This window comes from Epinephelus lanceolatus, chromosome 5, assembly GCF_041903045.1.
Source record: "Epinephelus lanceolatus isolate andai-2023 chromosome 5, ASM4190304v1, whole genome shotgun sequence".
NCBI classification, from domain to species: domain Eukaryota; kingdom Metazoa; phylum Chordata; class Actinopteri; order Perciformes; family Serranidae; genus Epinephelus; species Epinephelus lanceolatus.
In genome coordinates, this window is record NC_135738.1 from 43,966,575 (window position 1) to 43,989,150 (window position 22,576).

At 40.8% G+C, this 22,576-nt stretch overlaps 1 protein-coding gene across 3 annotated transcripts; it reads right to left on the minus strand.

The window, feature by feature from the left end:
* Positions 1 to 1,865: 1,865 nt before the first annotated feature.
* Positions 1,866 to 21,323, minus strand: LOC117261828 (carbohydrate sulfotransferase 1-like). Of its 3 annotated transcripts, XM_078168260.1 has the most exons (7): positions 21,008 to 21,323; positions 19,014 to 19,082; positions 12,200 to 12,576; positions 8,929 to 9,142; positions 8,558 to 8,784; positions 5,114 to 5,331; positions 1,866 to 3,271 (listed from the first exon to the last, which is right to left on the minus strand). In XM_078168260.1, exons 3-7 carry the CDS (start codon positions 12,536 to 12,538, stop codon positions 2,935 to 2,937), a joined length of 1,335 nt encoding a protein of 444 aa, XP_078024386.1. In that variant the 5' UTR covers positions 12,539 to 12,576; positions 19,014 to 19,082; positions 21,008 to 21,323; the 3' UTR covers positions 1,866 to 2,934. The 3 variants fall into 3 exon arrangements, with proteins under 3 accessions (XP_078024386.1, XP_033490245.1, XP_033490246.1); XM_033634354.2 differs by lacking the exon at positions 19,014 to 19,082; XM_033634355.2 differs by lacking the exon at positions 21,008 to 21,323 and having other exon boundaries at positions 19,014 to 20,982.
* Positions 21,324 to 22,576: the final 1,253 nt, after the last annotated feature.

The window sequence follows — 22,576 nt, forward strand, 5'->3', positions numbered from 1 at the left end:
ACATCAGAACATAAAGTCATGGTGCCTTAGGAAAAAGAATTAATATCGTGTATGACTCCCATGAGCTTGGAGGACTGCATCCATACGTCTCGGCAATGACTCAAACAACTTATTGATGAAGTCATCTGGAATGGAAAAGAAAGCAGTCTTGCAGGACTCCCAGAGTTCATCAAGATTCTTTGGTTTCATCTTCCAAGCCTCCTCCTTCATCTTACCCCAGACATGCTCAATAATGTTCATGTCTGGTGATTGGGCTGGCCAATCCTGGAGCACCTTGACCTTCTTCACTTTCAGGAACTTTGATGTGGAGGCTGAAGTATGAGAAGGAGCACCATCCTGCTGAAGAATTTGCCCTCTCTTGTGGTTTGGAATGTGATGGGCAGCGAGAACCTCTTGATACTTCAGGCTGTTGATGTTGCCATCCACTCTGCAGGTCTCTCGCACACCCCCATACTGGATGTAACCCCAAACCATGATTTTTCCTCCACCAAACTTGACTGTTTTCTGGGTGAATCTTGGGTCCATGCGGGTTCCAACAGGTCTTCTGCAGTATTTGCGGCGATTGGGATGCAGTTCAATGGATGATTCATCAGAAAAATCAACCTTCTGCCACTTTTCCACTGTCCATCCTTTCTGCAAGCTGTGGGCCTTGGCAAATGCAGCACAATTCTTTTGTTGTCTTCTGTTTAATGCTGGTTTGTGAGCAGTAATTCGGCCATGGAGACCATTGCGTGAGAGAATTCGACAAACTGTTCTGGTAGATACAGGGGTTTCTGGTGACCAGTTCTGATGTAGCTCTGCTGCAGTTGAAAAAGGGCTGGCCCTGGACTGCCGAAGCAACAAACGGTCCTCTCTAACAGTTGTGTTACGGGGTCTGCCTGACCTGGGCTTGTCATGAATGTCACCAGTTTCTTCAAATCTTTTTTTTATCCTCTCCACTTGACGTTTGGATACACTGAAGATGTCTGCCACCTCAGCAGCAGACTTGGTCTTCAGGCTCTTGATGATCAGCACTTTGGTCTGTGGTTGAATCTTTGGCATGTTGTCAGCGGTCAGGTTGCACTTCACATGAAGGTCTGGTGTGCTGGGGTTCTTTTTATACACACCTGGGAATGTGTTAATTACAGTTTTTGTCACAGGTGGAGCTCTAATCTGTGATTGGTTGAATCGTTTAAAGACACGACAAGACTTTTGTCCAAGCAAGATCTGACCTTTCTGTCCTAATTAAATGATAAAACTCAATGAATGATACACAACTTTATTTTGGTATAATAAGCATAATCTAAAGGCCTTTGCCTTTCATATAAGCTATTTCTGATCCCAATTGATCAACTACAAGTCAGGTTATTATTTGTTGTTCCTACAACTAGGATGAGCAACAAGACTTTTGTCAGGGACTGTAGTACAGTAGTTGTTTGAGACTCACTGCTGAGGGTTATATTCTGTGGATGAGGCTGCTCTGTGATCAGGGAAAGCTAAACAGGTTTAATTTAACACTGACTTTACATAAATTCAAGGCCATTTAAACTAGTTGTTTCTGACTGGTCCACCCACAGGGTCCAGATTTCTCCTTATTCATTAGTTCAAGGTCTGTGCAGTTTAATATATTTCGCTTCATTCATGTGTTTGGTCATGTCATCAAGCTACTTTGGCATCTCTGTTAAATAGCTGTCAGTTAGTCACTCACTCTACAGCAGGAAACAGCACCTCTGTGCCAGAAATTTGCTGTACTTCAAAATAAAGGTGTTTTTTTTACAAACTTGACACGTTTGCGTGTCACTTGCAGCCCGTTCAGAATGGACCCAAGACCCATCGGTTGGAAACCACTGAATTAAACAATGATCAAATGACTCACTGAAACAGTATTTTGGTCTGTGTTGATGGTGGGCCAGTTTATTGAGTCCACATCCTGGCACATCAAATTTTATTTTTTCTGTTAACCACATCATCATATTAAAACTAACAATAACGTTGGTGCAATGATTTTGATTCTGTGCAATAACGAGGAAGCTAAGAACAAGATAGAATGATAGGTTGTTACAATGACAGAAGTTGCTTATTATAGCAGAATAATTTGTCATGTATTATTAACAAGAAAATGTGTCATTATTACTAGGGATGCACAATATATATCAGGCCGATTGATTATGGGAGATTTATATTATTATTCATTATTCTGATAATAAAATCATAGCCGATAAGCAGCTGATATTACAAAGCCAAATTGCTTTCATCGACTTAATTGACGCAGTACATTGCCAATAAACACGGAGAAGAAGAAGAAGAAGAGCAGCATGCTAACTAAAGAGGCAAACATGTTGTCAGCAGTATGGACATTTCTCACAGTTACAGAGGAAGCACGATTGTGCCGGGGGCCATGAGGAGTAGGTTATTATCGGTTATTGGCTGAAAAAAAATCCATATCGTACATCCCTAATTATTACATGAAAATATCTTGTTGACACATGAACATTACGTTATGAGAATTTGTCTTGTTATAAACAGAAACTATTGTTTTTTTCATGGTGGCAGCAATACACTATTACACATGTCTTTCAAAACTCCACATAGTCAAACATGGTGCTATAGTAAATGATCAAACTGGAATGTAAATCTACATACTGTAGCTTAAACATGAGTAAGTGTTAAGTTTGATTTTTTTCTACATAGTCAACCCGTTAAATGATCAAGGTGTACTGCACTTACTATGATATTGTGGCTTAATTATGTCAAAAGGTACCTCAGGGGGAAAAGAGCCAGAACTGAGGTAGTTGATTGCAGAGGGGAGGGTGCTCAGTACATTGGTAGGTAGGGAGGTACAGTTGGTATGAGATTTGCTTTGACTACATAATCTCTCTGCTCCATGAACTACAGTACTGTCCTTACTTGCTGGTCTTTTAAACTCATACTGGACATATGTAAGTCATCAGATGTTTAAAAAAATGGGAGGAACGTCCTGTCCTCCACCAAAGAGTGTGAGAAGTTTCTCAGTTCTCTGGGGTGAAATACTGTCTTGTATCCGAGGAGATTAAGAAGCGGTTGGCAGGCAGTCTGTGTGTAAGCCACCATGTCAAAGGACAACTTCACCCTCCAGTTCTCTGCATTAGCTGCTGAGTCACGAACGGTGGTGAACTTCTGCCGGGATGACAGATCGCTGGTACCCCGGGTGTTGTTAATGATCCAGTCCTCCACATTGTGGTCCAGAACTAGACCAAGGAAGCTGTAGAGCTCCCTGGTCTTCTGGAGAGGAAACCTGGCCAAATCTTCATACCTAACCAAGGACAGGAAAAGGAGATGTCTGTAACAACATGGATGCTTCACACACATCTTTAACCCAGCACAGAAGCTCTATACAACCAGCACAGTTTCAAGGTGGGCACCCAAGATTAGTGCCACCAATTCAGTATCTGACCAGTATCTGTTTCTGAGTTATGACATTGAGTAATGGCCAGAAAAGTGTTTTATGCAGAACATTACAATGTCACAGTGAAGATGACGTTTGACTTTTTGGATATAAAATGTCGTCACTTCATTACTTTATCCTGTCAGACATGTGAATTAAGTTTTGTCATTTTGTTGAATTATGGCCAAAAATATATCTTGTGAGGTCACATTGACCTTGACCTTTGATCTTTGACCACAAAATTCAAATCAGTTTATTCTACAGTCCAAGTGGCATTTGTGTCAAATTTAAAGAGGTTCCCTTACCGTGTTCTTGACATATCATGTGAATGAGACAGATGCAAGATCATGCTGACCTTGACCTTTGACCACCAAAATCCAATCAGTTCATTGTCAAGTCCAAGTGCACATTTGCGCCAGATTTAAGGACATTCCATCTTGGTGCTCTTGAGATATTGCGTTTACAAGAATGAGATGGATGCAAGGTCACAGCAACCTTGACCTTTGACCCTTGACCACAAAAATCTTATCAGTTCATTCTCGAGTTCAAGTGGACATTTGTGCTAAATTTGAAGAAACTTCCTTCAAGGAGTTCTTGAGATATCACATGCACCAGAATGAGACAGACAGGGTCACAGTGACCTTGACCTTTGACCTATTACCACCAAAATGAATCAGTACACTGTTGAGTCCAAGTGGACATTTGTGCCAAATTTGAAGAAATTCCCTTGGGGTGTTCTTGAGATATCATGTTCACAAGGATGAGATGGTACAGACAGATGGACAACCCAAAAACATAATGCCCCGGCCATGACTATCGCCAGCACAGAGGCATAACAATGTGGGAGATCAAAAATGACTAAGATCATTTTTAGGGCTAATCAAAATGTAACATATCAACTCTCTCCAGAATATCTTTTAAAACTAGAATTACCACCTTATGGTTGTACGCCTCTGTGAATCAGTCAAGTTGCACTTACAGTTTACATCCATGTATCTCCACATCATGACAGTTGACAGTGCTTTGAATATACAAATACTGATATACAATGATTAATAAAGATAAATAACAGCAATAGTTACAGTTATCCCACTTCATATTTAAGGTTCTGCCTGCTATATTTTATAATTCATAATCAGTTTTTATTCTTTCAGCATTTCAACCTTCCTGTACAGTAACAAAAACATTTGTCATAATTAGCACATGAATTCTTGAGTTATGGCCACATTTTTTTGTTTTTTTGTTTTAGGTCACAGGGACCTTTGACCACCCCAAATCTAATTAGTTCATTCTTGAACCCAAGTGGACATTGGTGCCAAAATTAAAGAAATTCCATCAAGGCATTCTTGAGATATCTGGGACAGAAGGACATATGTGCGAATAGACAACCTGAAAACATAATGCCTCAGGCCACTGCTATCGCTGGCACAACGGCATAAAAAGACAAAAAAAGCGTTCATCCAAAAAAATGGCCTCCATGTCTCCTGGTTCAGATGTTTTGAGTCAAAACATATAGGAATGTATGAACCCCATGTGACACTGTCTAAACCAGAAACTGACCACCTGTAACCAAACTTGTTGTCATCTGACAGACAAACAGCCCCCCTGGTGAAGGTGAATTCATCTGGGTAGTTCCTCACAACTGAGCACTGAGGTTTTCACAATGAACACAGACGGCTTGTCCATTAATATTCTCCCTATCCTTCTCACCTGAGCAGCATGTATCTCCCTCTGAGCCAGGCGGGTCTGGACAGGCCTGTGGACACAGACCTGAGGAAGTCCTCACACACAGTGTTGATCTGTCCCAGGTTCAGGTTGTGGGGTCTACGTCCAGTCGCTCTCCACAGACGCCACAAACGGTAAGTGTCTCGAAATGTCTCAATACGAGATGCCAGGATGCCGCGTGGATCTCGAACAAGCTGGACAACCTGATGATAATGATCATGATGATGAATAATGAAACATATTCACCAAGAATACACTTAGGTTAGCAGCATGTGTTGAAAGGTTTCTGGGCGAGCTCAAAGGAACAACAATAATCTACAAGTGCAACAGTACTACTCATGGTCACAGTGGAAGACGGTAGTAACCTCATTTGAGATGAGCCAGGCCTGCACAGAATCAATCACCAGCTCACTTGCGATCACTGCACAATGCATTCTGGTTTGATCTGTATCCAACTTGATCTCAACTTGCTCTGATGTCATGCACACGTTGGCAGCAATAACATTACAATATCGAGGCAGCCGCAGTTTTTAGAGCTGAGCACCGCATCTGGTCTCCACCATGTGCAACACCCAGGGGATGATGGGAAATGCCTATCAAAGAGCTCAATGGCTGATAGAGTGATAGTTTTTCTGTTCATGTTATTGTTAATATTTTAATTGTCACAATGATGAGGGTGAATGTATGTCAATTTCATGGTAATTTAATCCATTTGGCCAATATATTAGTAAATTAATTATTTTAAAAAATGTTAATTAAATCTCTTTTTCATGAATGTGGTTTTATAGACTCTGCATGTACTTAAAAGGTATGTTTGCATTTTCTAAGTCAGTTCGGCCTTCCTCATTTGTGCGTACGCATGGTCTGAGGCAGTTCTAAATTTGTTCGCAGAGTAAGAACAAATTCGGGTAAGAAAATATTGATGAATCCCGGATTTGTGCGTCAAACGATCGTACGCACAGTTTAAGCACAGATTTGTGCGTACGCACTGTTTGTGAATGAGGCCCATTGTCTTTTTACAGACAAGTTCAATATGGTATTTCCAAGTTAGTTTTTCTTGTCTACTATGACCCAGAAAGACCCAGAAATTTAATATAAGGAACCTGACTTATTTCTATTTTGTCTGTGAATGTTTAGCTTCATTTTGTTATATTCTACATTTTTGTTACAAAATATCATGAAGTACAACTTTTCTATATTGAGAGAGAGTTTGCTCATCTGACACAACATTTAGAATGTTTCTAAATGGTTTCAGATGAGCCTGGTCCCTTTTACTAACCTGGTGTAGCTACACATACACATACACAAATAAAGGTCTGTCTCAGTTGGAGGCCTGGTCTGGTTGCCAAGCAGTTCATTTTTTTATAGACATTCTTTAGATTGACTTAGACTTGTATAAAAGATGTATAAAAGCGGGTTGTTGGCTAACTCAAATTAAGTCCATTACCCTGTAAGTTATTCATATTCCTTTCGTCTGTGAGGGTCCTCAGATCAAAAGAATCAAAATGGTTTTTCATAAAAATTAATCCAAGTTGTGAGTATTTTTTAACAGGATAAAGTAGTGTTGTGCCTTAATCCTTGAGTGCCGTAACTCACTCACTCTCTGATATGCTGTCTGTTGGAGCTAGATCAAATGAATGATTCATAATTCATATGTTATCTGAATTTGATTTTATTTCCTGATCTTTGCTGAACAGTCTTGTGTGAAAGGAATTAAAGGCCTGTCCCAAATATAAACCTGTTGATTTCAGTGATTTAAGCAAATAATAGCCTGGGCTATTAATTCAAGCTTTAAAGTAGATTATAGCTCTTCATTTGCCTCTCCAATAAGTGTGCTAAAATTTTCATGTGAAGATGCCAGACATGTATCATCAGCAAATAAAAATGCAGTACATGTTTGCAGACCCTAGGTAGATCATTTATATAAATCAAAAACAAAAGAGGTCCAAGAATGAAGCCCTGAGGTGCTCCACAAAGTAGCTTATCTCTATCTGAATCATACCTATTAATAGAGACATACTGCTCTCTGTCCATTAAATAGTCAAGCAGCAATTCCAAAGCAATGAAAGCCATATTTATCTAATTTTGCAAATGAGACGTTGTGAAGAAAATGGCAAGTGTAATTTCCTTGTTGTCAAACGCTGTACTGATTTCGTTAGCAAGCTGCAAAAGAGCCACTTCTGTTGACATTTTTTCTCTCCAAAAACCATATGATGGCTATTCAGTATGTTGCTCCCATTCATATACTTTTTTTCATTCTGGAATAAACTAGTTTTCAGAACATTAGAAAAACATTGTAAAACAGATATAGGATAATTGTTAAATAAGCTGGCATCACCTGATTTGCTAAGCTACTTTCAGGTCACTTGCTAAAACACCTGTTCTGAGTGATAAAGTTAAGACATGCATGAGAGGCTCATTGATAGACAAAACTGCTTTCTTTATAAGGCTAGATTTTTTGTGACCGTGAAATAAGATCACAAACACCACATTTTGTAGAAAATTGTAATTTTTTCTGTGCAATTACAAAATGTATGATGCCCAGCCAGCCAGGCCAATGCAGACACAGTCATTTTATAATACTGCCTATCACATCAGAGTGAGCACAACAAAGGCTACTGGCACAGCACCACCACTGTTCCGTGAGCCTGTGATGGGTCCATGTGTCTGTACATGTGTTTGGAGCATCACTGAGGACTGCAGTCATTTTCAATACATGTTCAGTCAATACTGTACCATTTTAGAACTGCATTGATTGGTCATCTAACCTTTCATAACCCTGTCAGCTAGTGAAGCTGGTGAAGTGCTGTTAAATGCAGCAGATAGGTTACAGTGGGTGAGTAAAATCATACAGGAAAATATTACTTACATGTTCTAAAATGTGAACATAGAAGAGCAGAGCTCTTATTTTGTTTTTAAGCAGGTTAGGCGGTTTTAATTGGTAGTTTTATCATTGAGAAAAAATCCCCTAATAACCACTGAGCATATTTTAATTTAAGTGGTCTGGGAGAAAACTTCTGCACCTTCTTTTGGCTCTGTTTTCAGGCTTTAGATAATCTAGCCAGTGATGGGAGAGTCTGGCCAGAGGGCATTCCTATTGGCTGTTCTACAAATCTAGATTCATATGTATGTCCCAAATGGTGAAAGCCAGATTCAGTGGCTGAGGATTCTGTAGAAAAAGTGTCTGTTACAGCATTGGCAAATACTGCCTACACTGCAAAGCAACCCAAAAAAGGAAGACGAACTGGTCAAAAAAAGAATCTGAAAGAGAGTCTGACAATAAACCAAATAAACCGTGTCAATATTGATGAAGCGTTTTGGCAGCAGCTTCCCACTCTTTTCCGGGCAAAGCAGTAATAATGATAATAATAATAATAATAATAATAATAATAATAATAATAATAGTAATTGTTGTAATTATTTATCTACCTTCAAATTGAGTTTGGGGTCCTCAATCAACGCTCTTAGGTCACTGATTTGGGGAATCCGGACCGTCTTGATGGCTGCATGGCGCTTTGCTCTACAGGCATCAGCAGCCAACAACACATTGAGTGGTCCACACTTCCTCACACACTCCCCTTCATCAGTCAGCACCAGGCTCTGCTCCTCTGGGCCCAGAGAAGCCTCACATACAGGGCGGGTGCACAGAGACTGACCTAAAGAGAGGACACATACAATAAAAGAAACCATAACACGACATTGCAAAATCAGCTACATACATCAAATATTACTGTAGTATCAATACTGTTATGTCAAAGAAAGCAGGACAAGAGGACAGAGTCCTGACACGTGTCCCTTACTAGCTCCTCGTCTGAACAGCTTATCAGTGGAGTGGTTGGCAGGACGGGGCCGTATGTAACCCTCCAGACTTTTGAGGTGACAGTTGTACAAAGACCTCAGCAGGTCTCTGGCTGCTCCCAGCATCACCCTCCTTTCAGCCAAGTTTCGACTCTGCGACAGCCGGGGAAGCAGCGCCAACTGGACGTGGTACAGAGGCTCAAACAGGTAGAAGACCTGGGATATGAAAAAATATCAGACAATATGAAAGTTACAGTGAACCTCCACACACACAAACTGTGTAACAGACTGTCGTTCCCAGGTGTACTCAATAGAGACAACCAGATAGCTGCCTAATTTTTGCTAGATGACAAAATTCTACCCTGGTGATGTCACAAGCTCATTCAGGAGTGTTGCAATTTTCTCTAGGAAGAAGGCTGAAACCCTTTTTTCCACTGACTGATCCCTTTCTCCACCACAGTATGTTTTGTGGCAAATGGTTTGGAGATTGGTAGGGCATTCAGTGAACTGACTCGGTCTGGTGCTAAGTGCTAGGCCAAGCTTACTGTGGGCTGTAATGGGCCTAAGTTTATATGTATGTATATATACATATATCCCCCATGGAGGTGGTGGTGTGTCTTCCTCAAACTTGGGTCCTCTACCAGAGGCCTGGGAGTTTGAGGGTTCTGCGCAGTATCTTAGCTGTGCTTAGGAATGCACTTTTCTGGACAGAGACCTCAGATATTGTACCTGGAATCTAGCTCCTCTTTCAGCCCTACGTATATATATACATATATGCATATATATATATATACATATATACATATATATATATATATACAGTACAGGCCAAAAGTTTGGACACACCTTCTCATTCAATGCGTTTTCTTTATTTTCATGACTATTTACATTGTAGATTCTCACTGAAGGCATCAAAACTATGAATGAACACATGTGGAGTTATGTACTTAACAAAAAAAGGTGAAATAACTGAAAACATGTTTTATATTCTAGTTTCTTCAAAATAGCCACCCTTTGCTTTGATTACTGCTTTGCACACTCTTGGCATTCTCTCCATGAGCTTCAAGAGGTAGTCACCTGAAATGGTTTTCCAACAGTCTTGAAGGAGTTCCCAGAGGTGTTTAGCACTTGTTGGCCCCTTTGCCTTCACTCTGCGGTCCAGCTCACCCCAAACCATCTCGATTGGGTTCAGGTCCGGTGACTGTGGAGGCCAGGTCATCTGCCGCAGCACTCCATCACTCTCCTTCTTGGTCAAATAGCCCTTACACAGCCTGGAGGTGTGTTTGGGGTCATTGTCCTGTTGAAAAATAAATGACCGTCCAACTAAACGCAAACCGGATGGGATGGCATGTCGCTGCAGGATGCTGTGGTAGCCATGCTGGTTCAGTGTGCCTTCAATTTTGAATAAATCCCCAACAGTGTCACCAGCAAAACACCCCCACACCATCACACCTCCTCCTCCATGCTTCACAGTGGGAACCAGGCATGTGGAATCCATCCGTTCACCTTTTCTGCGTCTCACAAAGACACGGCGGTTGGAACCAAAGATCTCAAATTTGGACTCATCAGACCAAAGCACAGATTTCCACTGGTCTAATGTCCATTCCTTGTGTTTCTTGGCCCAAACAAATCTCTTCTGCTTGTTGCCTCTCCTTAGCAGTGGTTTCCTAGCAGCTATTTGACCATGAAGGCCTGATTGGCGCAGTCTCCTCTTAACAGTTGTTCTAGAGATGGGTCTGCTGCTAGAACTCTGTGTGGCATTCATCTGGTCTCTGATCTGAGCTGCTGTTAACTTGCGATTTCTGAGGCTGGTGACTCGGATGAACTTATCCTCAGAAGCAGAGGTGACTCTTGGTCTTCCTTTCCTGGGTCGGTCCTCATGTGTGCCAGTTTCGTTGTAGCGCTTGATGGTTTTTGCGACTCCACTTGGGGACACATTTAAAGTTTTTGCAATTTTCCGGACTGACTGACCTTCATTTCTTAAAGTAATGATGGCCACTCGTTTTTCTTTAGTTAGCTGATTGGTTCTTGCCATAATATGAATTTTAACAGTTGTCCAATAGGGCTGTCGGCTGTGTATTAACCTGACTTCTGCACAACACAACTGATGGTCCCAACCCCATTGATAAAGCAAGAAATTCCACTAATTAACCCTGATAAGGCACACCTGTGAAGTAGAAACCATTTCAGGTGACTACCTCTTGAAGCTCATGGAGAGAATGCCAAGAGTGTGCAAAGCAGTAATCAGAGCAAAGGGTGGCTATTTTGAAGAAACTAGAATATAAAACGTGTTTTCAGTTATTTCACCTTTTTTTGTTAAGTACATAACTCCACATGTGTTCATTCATAGTTTTGATGCCTTCAGTGAGAATCTACAATGTAAATAGTCATGAAAATAAAGAAAACGCATTGAATGAGAAGGTGTGTCCAAACTTTTGGCCTGTACTGTATATATATATATATATATATATATATATATATGATATACATAATGTAGCAGCTCATGCAGAAGCAGCAGCAGAAAAAAAAACAGGTCTTAGAACATTTGGAACATTTATGTGCGACAGTTACCCTTACTTAAGTACTGCATTAAAGTAAATTATAGCCAGTGACCTCAGTGTATTAAGAACTAAATCAATGGTTAGCATCCATTGCTTAAAAAACAGCTAAATAAGAATCTGTATTGTCGTGATGGCCTAGTGGTTTCAGGCAGATGTCCTGTCACTGCAAGGTCACAGCTTTGGATCCAGCTGGCGTGTGCATGCTCCTGTTTCTCTCCACTGTTGTGAATGCTGTTTGCACACATTGACATTTGTGCTTTGAAAGTTGTTTAATGCATATATGTCATAACAATGTGCTCAGACCCCCTTTACTGCTGCTTGCAGCTTTATTTGTTTGGAACTATGCCCCACTAAAGCAAATAATCTTCTGAAATAATAAGGGCATTACTACATGTGTTGCACCCCACAGGTTATTTTAGCCTAGGGTATTAATCTAATTATGTCAGTCAGTGGCCATTGTACAGCTTGACTTTAGCTCTGACCTACACCTCAACAGACATTTCTGGATTATTTCCAGTGAACTGCATAAAATAATAACGTTTTAGACACTTGTGAAAGATGATCGAAAGGAACAAGATAATGGTTCTTAATACATTTTCCAACACTGACCTAACACTGAAGTAAAAAGTAAATTACAGGTGTTTTTTAAAAACAGTATTCTTTGATGACAATTTGATATGAAATGGGTAATGCGTATCCATGACATTCTAACCTCTGGATGCTGGTTGAACAGCTGACCCACAAATGAGGATCCGCTCCGCGTGGTGGCCAGAATGAGGATGTGGGTTCTCTTGCTGTTATTTTCGGAGGTTAAGGACAAGGACGGGGTGTGGGAGAGGATTTCACTGCAGCCTCGGTCCGTGCCCTCAGCTGTCTCCCGGCCCAGTCGTGTCAGATCTTTTAGGCTGCAGTTGACAGCACCGTCTGTGGGTGCCAGGCCCACAGAGCTCAGCAGGCTCAAGGGCTTGGCGGAGAACGTGCGGATGGCCGTGTACTGGATGGCTATGGAGGCTAATGCTAGCAGCACCATGGACTTCCAAGAACACTGCATGGTGGCTGGACAAATGCATCAGGAGGCCACAGCACTGTCTGCCAGGAAAGGGGATGGAAACATAAGGAGGACAGGAGACAAAGAGATATAAATATCATTCTTTTTTTTTTCTTTTTTTTTTTTTTGCTGTTTTGATTCCCTCTCACCATTTCATACCTCTGATAAAGCCACTGTACACTACTTGCCAAGCACCAAACAGCAGGCAAACTCAGTTAGCAGCTACTGTTGCTGGTGAACATAATGTCGCATTTAGCAGCTAATGAGCCTGGTATGTTTCTCAGGGGTTGGTTGAGATCAAACCAGAGCTAAAAGGGGAGTGTATATTGGACTGAAATCAATTAGGTGGACAAAAACACAACTCCAAATGAATGCTAATGTTTCTGTGTCTGCCGAAACTGCTGTTAAAACTGACACAAGGTTTGTGTACTTTTTATGATAGACCCAATTCTGTTTTTTCAGCTTGTTTTGTCTGCCCTCAAGTAATCAACATAATCAGTACTGCAGGTTTAAAGGGATTCACTGTAAACCCCAATCCATCCATGACACAAAGTTTTAATGTCTACACAAATGCCCCCAATTGTCAAAATGACATCAGAACGAACTTAAGTTCACTTGTCACAAATACTCATCCCTTGTGAGCTTGACTTAATTATTTCATGTTAAAACAACCATTTTTGAGTTAATTTGTCTAAAATCTGTAACGCTGATTTCACTTAATTAGTTTAAGGCCAGTAAACAACACTACCACTGTACGCTTAACATACTGTGGCATGTTGGGGCTTCCCAAATTTCCCAGCATGCTGTGAGGCAATGCGTTTCAAGGCCACAAGCCAAAAACAACTGTTTAAACGTGCTCTTACTCACTCATGTTACCCACTACGCAGTGATTAATGTTCATGTATTTCACAATGGTTCTAATGGGTTACTGTTAATGTTGTGGTAAAAGACATTTTGTACCATGAGTTAAGTCGTACACACTGTTAGTGACCTCAGCAACAATGTTATGCTTAAGGTGAAACAAAGAGAACTTCTTAGAGCAGAATTAATCTGTTAGCCTTATTTGTGTGAAACCTAAGCTCACCACAATACTCTCAGTATAGCACTTAAGCTGTTATTAATTGTTTTAGGTGGATAAAATACAATTTCTTGCTGACCCCTCCACAGCAGTACATTGCTTAGCTTCTGTGCCAGACTCCAGTCTGCCTCTCCGAACTGGGGGTGTGCCGATTGACATTTGCTGTATGTAATATATTGTCTATGGATAAGTAATTCTTACAACCCCACTTACAAAAAAACTGAACTATCCCTTTCAGTCCATTTTTCTACTAATAAGAATACTGTTAACGATGTACAGTATGAACAGTAATATAATACATTTATTATCTAAATTTGCACCCACAAACCATTCACTATTATTACTATTATTAAATGTTTCTGTTTTACTCTCTTAGCCCTAAAATTGTTTTTTGTTTTATTTTGAGAAAAAAACAAAAACAAAAACAAACAAAAAAATCCAGATCTGACCTTCAGTGACCCAAGGTGTATTCACCTTAATATGGCAAAACTGTTTTTGCATGTGCTATGAATGTATGTTGAAAGTTAAATTTTGAATTTTAAATTTGTGAGCTGCGCTGACCTTTGTGGCCACAGCCAATTGCTGTTGTCCACTATTTGGACTGATTAAAATGGATTAAAAGCAAATTACTACCGAAATTATAAAATTATACAATGACAAATTAGCCCCATAACAAGACTACAGAAAAAAAGATATTTGCTTGGTGAAATATCAGCATGCAAATACAGCTACTAGATTTACTAGGTAACAGATTGCGTTTCTCAAATGTAGCAATTTACTACCAGCACAAGAGTAATGAAACTTCAGACTTTTTTTGAAATTTTGTAGTTTTTTTCTTCTTGTCAACAAACCCGATGAGCAGACCGAAAGCATCCATCAACTGATCCAATTAACAAGTACTGTCAGTGTATTAAAGCCTGCACTTTAGAAACCACTGCACTATCATTTTAAATGTGTGTAAATCCACTGCTGAAAATAGACCCCAACATATGCATTTCTTTTTGTTTGATTTTCTTTTAGTAAAATTACTAATTGGTTTTCAAAAATTAAACTATCTGGTAGCTATTTTATAAGATTTACATCTTAAGTTGGTTTTTGACCGTGTCTCAAATTAATCCCATGTTCACTCAAGCACTTTTTCCTACAAAGCACTGGTCAGCGTACTCTGCATTGTAACAAATACATTTTTGCCACTTTTTAATTCACTTCGCTTCAGTACTAACAGGTATGTTGGTGTATGTAATTTTTTTATACTCATGACTTCAGTACTTCTAAAATCCTGGCCTACAGCCCTGATTGTATTTTTAGTAGGGATGCACAATATTGGATTTTTTGCTGATATGTAACAACTCATTTGACCGATAACCAATAACAATATCGATATATCCACTTTTTTCCCCCACCTAATTTTAGTGATCATCAAGTCTCTTCTGTAGTGGACTTAACATCATATTATTCATGCATACTCTTATATACTCTTTATAGGAAAAACCATGCTGGCCCATTCCAATAGTTCATTTTAAAGCCAATACTGGCTGATACCAGTGATGTGCCGATATTACCCTGCATCCCTAATTTTTAGCAAAGCAGCATACATGCTATGGTCAGAATCTTTTTATTACATTAAGGGAATTTTTGAGTACAATAATATTGTATGTTCTATAAGCAAAGTACTGTTGAAATAATACTTTTCAGTCATTGCTTAATTTGAATTGAATATTTCATTTTATATAATTGATCTGCACCAATTTAATTGATTTTTCACTCTTGTCGTGCATGCTAGTTAGTTGGTGCAATTGGTTTACTTTTGACCACAATTTAAATGAGACTCGGGGTAAAGTGATTTTGATGAAATATCACTATTCTAAGCTCAGATTTGGTCATGTTTTTTTCCTGATAGAAGTGTTGGTTTCACATGCTGTGTCCAAGAACCATTGGAAATTTAAAAACCCAACATAATTTCTGTTTACAGTTTCTGGCTATGATAAATTTCTGGCTATGATAAATGATAAATTTCTTAAAAAATCTGTGGTAAAATAACTTCACTTTAAACCCCAATTTGCTCACTCAACTGTTTTTTAGAAACAGCTTGCACTCAAACCTTTTAGTTTAGTACAATACAGTAACATGTCGGTGAAGATTCTCAGTCATCCAGGTCATGGTGTTCATAAGTGCTATACTGTAGGCAACATGGACTGTTTGCCAAGTTGCAAGTCCAGTTGCCTATGATATGGCACTTATGATTACAGTAACATAAAAGTTTTGAGTACACCAGACACAAAATAAATGTGTCACATGACCCTTGTTTGACAGGAATTATATGTCACTTTAACATAATTGTTGTTATTTGAGCCTTTAATTCTATGTCATATGAACATAAAAACATTGAGTACACATTTTTTTTTAAAAAAGCAAGCTTAGGTTTGTCAATTGCTAGAATGTGGCAAACAAATAAATTCTGAACCAGGAAGTGCACTTTCTGTCATCTCAGGACAACTTTATGTTGCGTCTCTCACATCCACACAAGTGGGAGCTCACTAACTGTGTATTGTAACCATCTAAAAAAAGATGTCAGTTTAAGTTTGTGCTTAAGCGCTGTTCTGAAAGTATCATGGTGATTTTAGGTTTCTCAACTGCACTAACAAGGTTGAAGGGACATTGTCTAACATTTTCAGTTGTTTATTGGCAAAAATCGATGTCTGCATTCATAAATATGTCATCATTGGTGTACTATTACCTCCACCAATAATCTGACTTATTCTCGTAAAAGGAGAATTTCGGATTTGTTTGTACATTGTGTGGGTAGGCCGTCTGGGGGGGGGGGGCGTCGAAGAGGTGTGTCTCGGCTACCCAGAGGGAAGAGGAGGAGGAGAGGGCGGCTTTCCATTCAAGTGAATGAACTTAATTTCATAAAGCGCCTTTCTACAAAGACATTTACGTTAATGGCTCTCGTTTATTCATTCACACACACACTAATATACTTGGGAAACAGTTAGGCACCAAAAATAATGTATTTGATCTTCTCAGATGGCTAAGATAAGAACTTTATTGATCCCACACAGGAGTAATTCACGTTACATCAGCTATAGAGAACAAGGTAGTGCCGAAAAACAATACACTATATATATATATATATATATATATATATATATATATACATACACTGAACAAAAATATAAACGCAACACTTTGTTTTTGGTCCCATTTTTGTGAACTGGACTCAAAGATCTAAAACTTTTTCTACATACACAAAAGACCATTTCCCTCAAATATTGTTCACGAATCTGTCTAAATCTGTGTTAGTGAGCACTTCTCCTTTGCCGAGATAATCCATCCCACCTCACAGGTGTGGCATATCAAGATGCTGATTAGACAGCATGATTATTGTTCAGGTGTGCCTTAGGCTGGCCACAATAAAAGGCCACTCTGAAATGTTCAGTTTTGCTTTACTTGGGGGGGTCTGGGGGGGTCAGGAAACCAGTCAGTATCTGGTGTGACCACCATTTGCCTCACGCAGTGCAACACATGTCCTTTGCATAGAGTTGATCAGGTTGTTGATTGTGGCCTGTGGAATGTTGGTCCACTCCTCTTCAATGGCTGTGCGAAGTTGCTGGATATTGGCAGGAACTGGAACACACTGTCACGTATGCCGATCCAGAGCATCCCAAACATGCTCAGTGGGTGACATGTCCGGTGAGTATGCTGGCCATGCAAGAACTGGGATGTTTTCAGCTTCCAGGAATTGTGTACAGATCCTTGCAACATGGGGCTGTGCATTATCATGCTGCAACATGAGGTGATGGTCGTGGATGAATGGCACAACAATGGGCCTCAGGATCTCGTCACGGTATCTCTGTGCATTCAAAATGCCATCAATAAAATGCACCTGTGTTCGTTGTCCATAACATACACCTGCCCATACCATAACCCCACCGCCACCATGGGCCACTTGATCCACAACGTTGACATCAGCAAACCGCTCACCCACACGACGCCACACATGCTGTCTGCCATCTGCCCTGAACAGTGAAAACAGGGATTTATCCGTGAAGAGAACATCTCTCCAGCATGCCAGACGCCATCGAATGTGAGCATTTGCCTGCTCAAGTCGGTTACAACAACGAACTGCAGTCAGGTCGAGACCCCGATGAGGATGACGAGCATGCAGATGAGCTTCCCTGAGACGGTTTCTGACAGTTTGTGCAGAAATTCTTTGGTTATGCAAACCGATTGTCGCAGCAGCTGTCCGGGTGGCTGGTCTCAGACGATCTTGGAGGTGAACATGCTGGATGTGGAGGTCCTGGGCTGGTGTGGTTACACGTGGTCTGCGGTTGTGAGGCCGGTTGGATGTACTGCCAAATTGTCTGAAACGCCTTTGGAGACGGCTTATGGTAAAGAAATGAACATTCAATTCATGGGCAACAGACATTCCTACAGTCAGCATGCCAATTGCACGGTCCCTCAAAACTTGTGACATCTGTGGCATTGTGCTGTGTGATAAAACTGAACATTTTAGAGTGGCCTTTTATTGTGGCCAGCCTAAGGCACACCTGTGCAATAATCATGCTGTCTAATCAGCATCTTGATATGCCACACCTGTGAGGTGGGATGGATTATCTCAGCAAAGGAGAAGTGCTCACTAACACAGATTTAGACAGATTCGTGAACAATATTTGAGGGAAATGGTCTTTTGTATATGTAGAAAAAGTTTTAGATCTTTGAGTCCAGCTCACAAAAATGAGAGCAAAAACAAAAGTGTTGCGTTTATATTTTTGTTCAGTGTACATATATATATATATGTGTGTGTGTATTGTAGCGACCCTTCAGTAAATGTTCTGTTAAAATCTCAATGTTCTGTGAGTTAATGGCATGTTTGGGATTGAATGAATATAGGTAGGGGGGCAGGGTGCAAGTGTGACGGGGATGAGGGCTGCTGCATGCTGGTATGTGTAGGAACGAGCTGGAGGAGAGAGCAAGAGTGCACAGTTGGAGTTACAGCTACGTTCTTGTTTGTGGGTTGTTTTGGCGTGGTTACGGCCAATTACTGTTCAGTAGTAAACGGTGGTTTGCCGAATAACTGCGTCATCCTTTCTACACGTCCTGGCGGACGCTACAGTATATATATATATATATATATATATATATATATATATATATATATAAATATATATGAATATAGCCTATTGTGTATTGTTTTTTCTATGCAGAAAGGCACTTTATGTAATTAAGTCCATTTACAGCTCAGCGCTCGATGCGATGTCTGCTTATGTCTACGATAACGTTAGCCAAGGCTAGGATAACGTTAGCACGTAAACGTAGCTGTCACTCGAACTTAGACGAGAGGGAAAAGTAGTTGCAAACATGAAGCCAAAATGATTTTAAAATATCAGATTGAATTACCTGTCTAGCAGAAAGTAGGCAACCTCTGCATCCCTTGTGAAATCCTTCTCCTTCAGGATTTCTTTCCACCTGGAATAAGCAACGCCGATATTCACTCGCGTTTTGTCCCGTCCTCGCTTATCTGATCTTTTTCTTTTATTTGGTGGCGTGGTTTCCCTCTTATTGGGCAAGACATATGTGTGGTCCTCCATTTATAGTGCGACAGAATCATAAAAGCAGGTTCACGCAGAAGCGCCCCGGATTGATCTTCACTTTAACCGTCTCCAGTGACGGCAAGTTCTAGGTAAACACGAAAGGCGAAGCGCGTATATCCCTTTCGGCCACTGTATTCAAATATGGCGACGCAAGAAAGCAGCCTTCAGCAGACCGCGCCCTGCCTGTGTATATATAGAGAAATCATTCTAAGCCTATGAGAAAGCTTCCATTTGTATGTGAATTGCATTACACTTTATTAAATATATATTTATGAAAGCAATAGTTGATATTTGCTAATAAACAACCACGTAAATTACACATTGTGACTTTAAAACACATTAGCCCCTTTTACACTACCAGATTTTCCGCGAATGTTGGGCCGTTTTGCAGGCAAGCTGTGAGCGTTTAGACACACAGAGCCAGATTGGCGAGTTGATTCGAGGTGCCCAATTTTCCGCTGCATAGGGGTAGTCATATTGGCGGAACCCTTTTGGTTTAAAAAGAATGAGGTGCCCTTCCCCATGGGAGGAGCTGTTGATGACTTGTGGGAGGAGCTGTTGATGACGCTGCACGTGCAACCCACTGGTGGTGGACTAACAGGAAACAGCTGATAGCAGGAATGAGCAGCTAGTAGCAAGAGGGAAACGCAAACCTGAAAGACACTGTATAGATGATTAACTGGGACGACATGGAATTGCACGCCCTCCTTGCCCTCGCAAACAAAGAGGCCATTAACCCTCAAGTGACTGGAACACTGAAGGATGAGCCAACTTATGATAGAACTGCTGAAGGACTGACTAGCTGCAGCTTCCCTCGGAGTTCGTCACTGTTTACGTCACACGCTGAGCCACATGTTTTGTTACTTACTCATGCCCCCCTTGCCCCGAAAAAGGCACATTCTGTACGAACTTAAGTAGGCAGGCGGCATGTTTTTGAACGTTGAGTTCTTGTGTCAAGTGAACATAACATTTTTATGTCATTTTGACAATTTGGGCCATTTGTATAGACTTTACATTTAAATTTTGTGTCATGGATGGATCGAGGTTTACAGCGTACAAAATCCAACCATTTAAATTTGTATGCCCCTCCCCTAAGGCAAAGTAAAAAAACATATGTCGCTCCCCAGTGCTTAAAAAATTATTTGACATACCTTCCCCATTTTGCACCACCCCCTCCCCACTTAAAAGTAACCAACGGTCCCTAAGAAGCGCTTTCAATTCAGTTTGCCTGGAGATTTCCAAATCTTTACTTTACTTTTCTGTTTATTCAATTACATGGAGTGTGATGATCCTGATTCAGGGACAGCCTTAATACGTGGTAGAATAAAATGAAAATAGGCCAATCAAGTGAAGCACAATGACCTTAAAGCTGCTGTAGCCAGACTGAGATGAAATGAGAAAAATCTGGAAGCACGCGCGCGCACACACACACACACACACACACACACACACACACACACACACTTTCCTATGGCATATGAAGCGAATGGGTTAATTATAGCCTAATAGCTACACTGCCTGTCTGCTTGCCTGTCAATATCTATCTATCTATCTATCTATCTATCTATCTACACACAGTGATCCTGTGACAACACCAAATAGCACAACACAGCACGAACTAACCCAGTCGGTCTCTATCAGACACCTTCCTGCTCGCTGTAACGTTTTCTTTCCTCATAATGCCGCTTACTATCAGCTAAGGCTGGCACATCGCGTTATTTCCAACCCCCACAGACCCGCTTCATCCCGAGCAGCAGACACACCGACGCTTCCCCCGGGCCCGACGGTACCCTCAGTTACCTTTCATGTGTGTTTGTGGCGTCAGCAGGAGGCGGCGGGCCGGCTGTGGCGGAGACATGATCCTGCTGCTGTGTGGTTCCGCCGATGGGGCAAACACCATCCTGCGTCTGTCTGTGAGCCACACAGAGAGGATGAGGACATGATGCCGCGGACAGGAGACAATCCAGATCCTAATATGACCTACACGGATGTTTCAGAAACCGTGACGACCGGCAGTCACATGCACATAAACGGGCTGGTGGACTGGTACATGACATAACGTGTAGCCTAGGGTACAGGTCGCTATCTCTGCATCAGCTCCCCCTCATCACTCTCCCCAGTCCCCTCCACCTCCCCCCTTCCTCCCTCTTTATCCTTCACGTTTTAAAGTGTAATCAAAACATTATTTAGCCTACGTTCCTCTGTGTAGGCTACAGTTTAAGATTTATGAGTTGATCTAGCCTAATTATTCCTCATACATGGCGGTCACGCATAAGAGATGCCGGACAAGAAAATCCACAGTCCACAACGTCTGAGCAGACTGAATGAGGCAAAACGAGTTTGTCTTTTTAGTAAATTTCCTTTCATTTTCCTGACGGTGTTTCCGTGCTTCTGTGGAGGGAAAGTTAAAGAGAAATTTGGTCCTCTAACTTTTAAATGTAGCCTAGGTACAGCCTATTTACTTTTGGGATGCTGACAGTGGTGCCCCCAGAATTTTTTTTTCACAGGGGTGGCCAAATGGGGCCATTAAACATCTTGGGGTGGTAGCCTACACTAAGATCCTGGCTATACCTGTCCAGATATTTTTGTAAACAGATATTTTTCCTCTCCATTTAACAACCTCATTTTGCAAAATATCTCTGTCACCATTGTAACGCTAAAACAACTCCAAACACCCACGCGCACACTGCGCAGTGTTCACACAGACAGCTGCAGGACTGCCTGCTGCTGTAATCTACAACTGAAATATTACTCAGCATTAATAGAAGAAAATAAGAACAACCCCAGGTTTCTTTTCAGCACTGTAGCCAGGCTGACTGAGAGTCACAGCTCTATTGAGCCTTGTATTCCTTTAGCCCTCAGCAGTAATGATTTTATGAGCTTTTTTAATGACAAAATTCTAACTATGAGAGGCAAAATTCATGACCTATCACCGCATGACGTGAGCACAGGTTGGATTGTTGGTTTTGGAATGTTAAAGAATTGTTGGATGCAGTTGCAACAAAACAACTCGGTTGGGTTCAGAAAAAAGATCATGGTTTGGGTCAAAACTGGTATGTCTGTTACTAATGTAACATAAAGTGATGAATGCCTTAGTTAAAAATAACTCAACTTTGGTATTTGGTCTCCTGGGTCAAATTCCTGTGTTTGACCAATCCATCCACCCTGACCTCCTCCCTTCATGGACTTTGTTGCTCTTCTCTGGTCGTTATTATTATGGCCACTAGAGGTTGCTGCCTATCAATAAATAAAAATATAAGCCGTAATAAGTTTCTACAAATCACCTATGTTGTATTTTGTAGGACAGTCTCAGTGATAAAAGTGTGTGTGTGTGTGTGTGTGTGTGTGAAAATGAGAATGCATATTCCT